We start from the raw sequence: 6848 nt of genomic DNA, 5'->3' as shown, positions 1-6848 counted from the left end.
AAGCAGCTTCTGGGTTGTTTCTAAAGTTTAAAATTCATTTTGTTGACTGCAGAGTAGCACATTTGGAACCATCTGTAGTACTTCAATATGTTTCTCATCCTGACTATTCCAGGAAGGTATTACACAGCAGAGTAAACTCAAAAAGCAGTTTTCAGCAGAGCAGGGTGACAGGCTGGTTTTCAGTTTACTCAAAAGCTCTTTGACCTGAACAATGCTGCACTGCTCTGCACAAAACTATTCCCAGACCAACAGCAGGAAATAGACACTGTTGGTATGTAATGACAGTGACAAACTGAGTTGTGTTCCCTTTTGCTGCTCAGTGTAACTGCTGGCTGCTGAGGGCTGGCACAGGCCCATGTATGGTTGTTGGTGTCTCTGGAGGTGCAGGTGGAGCTGCAGCCCCCAGGAACGAGCAACACTGGGGCTTAAGACAAGAACATGTTTGTATTTAAGGGAATGAAATACAAACCTACCAGTCATGTCAGAAGCGTGGCATCCTTACTGCAGTTTCAGCTTTATTTTTGAGGGGAGGGAATGATGTCTTTCCTCACATTTAACATTTTTGTTTAACATTTCAGTGTTTCACATTAGGCACCTGGTTTTGACATTCGCATCCTGAAGCAGTTCTTGTACCACTCCACATTCAGACAGCAGAGTTCCGTGGGACTGTCCTGAAACACTCCTCTTAGGCAGCTTTCCTCATACCTGCGTGATGAAGAAAAAGAAGTGTCAGGTATGGCATGTTCAAATTGTTATGCATCTACACAGCTGCTTCAACATTCTTCACAGGTTGTGTTTGTGAACACAGAAACACAAGCCTGGATTCTGTGTGAAGACCCACCCAGAGATGCCTGCCCCACTCTTGGAATTTGTTCCAGCATTCTTCTTCAGACTTTGTCAGGAACTAGTTCATACCCCAGCCAGGGCAGCGTATTAGCCATGTGAAAAGGCTCTGCCACAGGGAAAGAGTCCCAGTAGTAATTCATTTTTTAAAATAAGCAGATGTAATGAGCTGTAGTCATTTTTTTGTCTTAAATAAGAAAGGTGGAAACAGTAGCTTAGTTAAGTTGGTCGTGACCAAAACACAGTATGGGGGAAGGTCTGGGGCCTCTGCATGCAGGCAGGGAGAAGATCTTTATTACCTGTTGGCCTCAATTTGTCAATCAGAGGAACAAAACTGTCCAGTACACTCCGAATCCGATACACTAGTTGTGGAAACAAACATTTTTTTCAAGGTGAGCCAGATAGCAACGTAAAACACAAAAACCAGGTAAAGGGGAAAGGCCCAGCACGATATTACTGAGCCCAGAATTGCTGTTTGAGCAAACACTGCTGTGCTACTATTAATAATGCAGTGACAAAGCTGATCTTGAGAGAACCATCCCCAAGTACCGAAACTACTAGCACAAGATTTCACAGGACACTTCTGTTCTGAGCTGGGAAGCTGTCACCTGCTCCTGGTTGCACTTTTCCTCTACCACCCCCAGGGAATGCCAAGAGTCCCTATTTTTAAAGTACTTTCAGCAGCTGCTGCCACCCTGGTTGTGCTGAGAGCTCTTCCTTGGGGCACTCAGCTGCCTGGAGCCCAGGGGCATGGGGGGCAGCATTTCACAGAGGGGATCTGGGAACCCATGTGCTGCTAAAATTATATGTTGCCATGGCAACTCAGCATTCAGCCACTGCTGCAGAAAGAGGTGACTCAGGGTCTTGTGATTGTTGAGAAGGAAACATGAGTCACTCACTCCCATCAGTGTCACCAAGGTGTGCCTGTCTCCAGCCACACTGTGCAGTTGGGATTGTACAGGACAGTGAGGTTTGGGAATCACAGCCCTGGCAGTGCTGTGTGACCCTGCACTCGCCTATCCTCAGCATGGACACACTTACCCAGACCAAAGTATATCCCTGTGGTTTCCAGGGAGGCAAAGGTGATCAAACCAGTTCCAAGGGAAATAGTCCAGTCTAAGACAACAAAAGAAATGTTTGGCTTTGTTCACTTTTCTAGCATGCAGCAATCTGTCCTTCTAGTGAAGTGCTGCCTTACCTTTGTGGTAGTAGTAACAAATCAGTAAAGCTCCAATTCCAAAGCAAAGAATGACAAAATGAAAGAATTCATCTGAAACAGGGGAAAAATTAGGTCACAACTGCAGGCATGGCCCTTGTAAAGACACCCTAAGGTTTGGTGTGTCACCCAGCGAACAGAGCCTGTCTCTATGAGCTGTACACTGGACCCAGCTGCAAAACATCTCTGCAGGAAAGTGCTTCAGTGGACCCTCAGTGACGTTTCATCAAGAAGCCTGGATGCACTTCAACAAGGTACACATGACATAAAATAAGGGGTTTTGAGCTAGAGATCTAATTCATAGACTAAAGAGCAAAAGAGCTGACAGCAGCTGAATTCAAAGTGTTTCCAAACTCACCATCCTTCCGTATGCCCATCCACCGGCCCGGCCACCGCTGGCCGCTGCTCTTCTCCTCATAGGCTGCAAAAAAAGATGCCTTTTATTACTGTGAGGCTCTGAAATTAAGGAATTTTATTTCCCTTTTAATATCTGAAATTGATTCTCAGAGCAAAATATATGTAAAAAATCTTTGTTCAAGGGAAGGACCTGGAAGCCTTTCCCAAAGATCAATTAGCAATGTTTAAAGTTGCTCCCAAAAGAGCAGGAGCCTGGTCCTGTGGATGGGGTTTAAAGCACAATCAAGTGCTTGCATTAACAACACAGAATTGCTTTTAAAGCACTCTGGGTCTTTGCTACCCAGTCTGGGACAATCAAGAGGCTCAGACTTACAGTGAGGGGCTAAAGCTGTAGTACAAGGACGCTTCAGTTTGATCCCTGGCTGCTTTGCAGAATCACAGCTACCATAATATAACCCTCTTCATTACTAAGTGGGTGAGAAACATCAGTCTGCTCCAGCCTGATACTGAAAATACTTCTGCAACTGAAGAGCTGCAGCTGGGAATGAGGCTCCTGTGGCTTCCTGTACTGGTACAGAACAATGGAAGAACAAGCTCAAGGGTTTTCCAGGTTTCGAGAGAGCATTTTGCCCTGCTAGTCGTGAGCAGAGCTGCACGTCCTGCTCTTTCTCGCATGGTCTGGACAAAAGACTTCACCAGATTTTCAGTGGTGTGTTCAAAGCAGAAAGTTTTTCCTTTTTTGAGATGACCTTTGGGCAGTCTACTGCATGTGAGCCCTGGGGAGGTGACTCAGCCCAAGCGCTGGATGCTGCTTTCCCTTACCTCACCCAACCGCCACCTGGCACCGAATTTAATGTTCTCTAAAGACATAACAGGCAAGTACTGGAAATGTATCCAGTGGAGCTGCAGGCTGCTGCTGTTTTGCTTTGGAACCATGAAGCAACTAAACTTTCCCAAGAAATTCTGCTCAGGGTCACCTGGTCCTGGAGTCACATTTCTGAATTTTTGATTGTTTGAGCATTCTGGATTGAAGTTCAGGTTTGGGGACAAACCCAGTTATTTGATTATTAATATTAACATAGCATTGCTCTCTTCTGACTTAAATATTCCTCTCTGTAATACCATGAACAGACGCAGGATTTATCAGAACATGTGTTCATCCAGGGCAGGAGTCTGCTGCATTACTCTGCCTCCTGATGCCAGGAGTCCCATCAGACCGCTGTATTGTGGAATAACTTGCACAATATTTGTGCCCTTAAAGCATTACAATGCATTTTCATAGCTATTCTGATACTTCTGCTTTCTGATTAGGAAGTATCCAGGTATGAAGGAGCTGGGCTAGCTGTCAGTACTAAGCAAGACACAGTCCTGAAAGACAGCATCCACACAAAACTTCGGTTCACGTGTTTGTACTTACCTTCTGCAACTGAATCTTGTCTTGTGGTGATGTCTGAAAAGCAACATAGGTGTGTTATTTTTGATGGTAAAAATACAAATGTATTGTTTCCCACCAGTATCAGCAGCAGGAAGCACAGGGACCATTCACGTGTTTGGTGACTCGGGATAGACAAAACAAGTTAAAAGGGAAGTTCAAAGGACCCAAGAACAGATAACAATGAAACTGACTAGTCACAGCAATCCCCGTTTCTTTGAAAGTGTGGCAAAAGACTGATGGGTCCCCATGTTAATATTCAGTTGGTAGACCTGAAGCCAGAACTAAGCAGAGCTAGGACCACATGGGCAGCACCTGAACCTGTCCAGCACAGCAGGCATGTCCTGCTGTGTCCTCAGCGTCAGCCTGGGGAACTGAAATCATCTACAAGTGAAGCAACAGAGGCCAAACACCAGCTGGTGAAGTACTGTAATCCTCTTTCTGCACCTGGCAGCATGGGAGAATGTTGGATTGCAGCATATTCCTCTACCCTGGTATTGTATGTAGCCCTTCAGGGATGGGCAATTTAGAAACCTTCCCTAGGGAGTACAATGCAATTTATATCTATCTCCTTCCCGTCTCTGTCCTCAGATGAAACAGTCCCAGTGGCATCAACTGTTATCCACTGCACAGAAGTGGGAGGGGTGAGGTGAGTGTAGTGGTTTTGCCCATGCCAGGTTTTTTGGTAGCAGGGGGCTACAGGGATGCCTTCTTTAAACAAAAAGAGTTGCCAGAAGCTTCCCGTGTAGCTCACAGGGTTAGGGCCAGTCAATTCTAAGCTGGACCCTGCACCTGACCCAGGCCTGGCCAATTAGTGATGGAGCAAAACCACTACAGTGGGCAACACAGTCAAGCCATCCACACTTTCCTACTGTGGGCTTTTTATATCTTTTGCTGCTTCTAAGCAGTGCCTGATGACAGGACATGTGCCATTAGACTGAATGTCTGGTCAAGCTCTCAGCTGGCACCATTTCTCTCTTGTCATTTGGCATCCACTTAGCTTGGTCTGCTGGGGGATGCTCAGAGCTAGGTGAGGAAGGTGTTCAGAGCTGAGTAGCATGGTTTTCAGGAAATCAGGATCCAGCTCCCTCCCAGTCTTGCATCCCTGTGCAGCAGGAGATAGAGGCTGCAGGGAATGCTGAAGGCTGCCTGGCCTTGGCAAAGGCTGAATAGTTGCCCAATAGAACTGCTGGCATTTCCCCAGAAAATGATGACAACTGCTGTGAGCTGATCATGTGAGAACCTGTCAGGCCTGGAAAAAAATGAGTTCATCTGCTAAAACACCTTGTACAAATCACCTGCTCGCGCTCAGCCACTATGACAAGCTTGCCACACAATGTTTGTACCATGGCCAGGTCCAACACCAGGCTAACTTGAACCCCACAGATTTACAGCTGGGGAGTATTACTTATGTATAAGCATGTCAGAAAGAAGAAACTGCAGTTACAGTCTTCCTTCCAGCAGGATGAGGTTATCTGGGAACACTTACCTGGATCTCTGTAGGGAACCACCTCTACTGGTGTGCCTAAAACAGAACACAAAGGTGGGGTAGGTTAGTGGCCAGGAGTATGCACAGCTGCCTGCCAGCCCCAGCCCACACAAGGCCACTGAAATCACAGGGTGTGAAAGTGACCAGGTAGACACCAACTCAGAGAGGGCAGCTTGTAAATGGGAAACATGCAGGGACTATTAACCCCTGTATTCCAGCTCTCACATGAGCTGCAGTCAGGCAGAACTAGACTCAAATCAACTTAAGACATTATTGATGAAAGCCTTAACTTCTTCACATCCATGATGCTACACCCTGAGCTGGTAGCTGTTTGTGTTTTGGCACAGCACATTTTCTTCATCTGAATTGTACTTCTATTTCTCCTTTGGAAGGAAAGGAAAAGCCTCAGGACTCAGATCCCAGGTGCCATCCTGGCTGGCAGTCTCAGGTGAGCACCGAGGGCTGACTGCAGACCCTGCAAGTAGTGGTTGCAATAGATACTTTCAAAACTCTTGCTGCATTTCAGTGCCAACTCTGCAGGCTCAGGCAGCAGGACTCTCACACAAAAGACTTTGCTCTTCTCGTGGTTCAACTCAAAGCACATAATATGGCTAATTAATATTGTTAATTAATGTTAATATTTCCTGAGCTTCATCTTGTAGGAAATGCCTTTGCAACAGCTGGACTCTGACTAGTCCTTTTCCTACACCTTTACACATTAATATACCTCTGTTCATAAGTCAAACCAAAGAATGCCAGAAATTACCCTTTTCATGGTTTATACAGGTTGTCTGCAATAAAAAACCCAATACTGCCCTCACCATGATCCTACCTCCAAGCAACTGGCCTTCGGACTTCTGTCTTCCTAAATCTTCCCCATCACTGCCTGGATAAAGGGATGTGGGGAGAAAGGTCTGATTTTAAACACATCCATCATCAGCTCTGTGTTCTATTTTGCACCTTATTTTCCCCAGAGTTCTGCAGAATTGCCCTGAATTGCTGCAAGTCTCCATGTGAGTCTCTTAGAACATACAATCAGACTAAATTATGCATAAGAGAAAATAAAATACGTCCCCTTTACCTTGTGTATCTTCATCCATGGACTCAGAGGATGAGCTTTCAGCCTTTTTTTCCCCGTGTGAAAGCATGAGAGTCCTTTCCAGTCTCTTCAGGAGTTTCAGTTTTTCATCTGCTTTATAGGGGAAAAAAAATCAATAAACAACTAGATACATTTTCTGTCTTTCCCTGTGAGGGGTTTCACAATGCTCTGTTAGAGGTTGTCTGACAGAAAAGCAGCCCTTGGTGTTACTTCAGCTGTGTCTTTTGCACACAGTGAGTAGGACCAAGCATTACAAATGAAAGCACCAGAGGCACAGCTCGTTAGCCTTTTCTAAAGGGCTGTGGTAGATGCCTATAGTTTCATATTCTGGCTGTTAATTTATCCCCAGTGCTATCCTTGGGAAAATTCCCATTCCCTGAAGCAGCTGGAAGGTGCTTTAGCTGGGCAATAA

At 45.6% G+C, this 6848-nt stretch overlaps 1 protein-coding gene across 10 annotated transcripts in view; it reads right to left on the bottom strand.

Moving 5' to 3' along the window:
• Window positions 1–6848, bottom strand: part of TMEM40 (transmembrane protein 40) — a 29249-nt gene that overhangs the window by 9304 nt on the left and 13097 nt on the right. For 5 of the 10 annotated variants that reach the window (XM_062008623.1, XM_062008625.1, XM_062008622.1 and 2 more), the window contains 9 exons: window positions 6419–6529; window positions 6170–6223; window positions 5338–5373; window positions 3834–3866; window positions 2418–2480; window positions 2042–2113; window positions 1885–1959; window positions 842–1205; window positions 474–705 (listed from right to left, as the gene is read on the bottom strand). In XM_062008623.1, coding sequence (XP_061864607.1) covers window positions 1063–1205; window positions 1885–1959; window positions 2042–2113; window positions 2418–2480; window positions 3834–3866; window positions 5338–5373; window positions 6170–6223; window positions 6419–6529 — 587 coding nt within the window. In that variant the 3' untranslated portion in view covers window positions 474–705; window positions 842–1062. The remainder of the gene's footprint in view (window positions 1–473; window positions 706–841; window positions 1206–1884; window positions 1960–2041; window positions 2114–2417; window positions 2481–3833; window positions 3867–5337; window positions 5374–6169; window positions 6224–6418; window positions 6530–6848) is intronic. The other 5 variants (XM_062008628.1, XM_062008630.1, XM_062008627.1 and 2 more) reach the window with 5 other exon arrangements.

Source organism: Colius striatus, chromosome 15 (genome assembly GCF_028858725.1).
Source record: "Colius striatus isolate bColStr4 chromosome 15, bColStr4.1.hap1, whole genome shotgun sequence".
NCBI lineage: Eukaryota > Metazoa > Chordata > Aves > Coliiformes > Coliidae > Colius > Colius striatus.
Note: the sequence above shows the minus strand (reverse complement) of the source record. Positions and strands in the feature narration are given on the sequence as shown.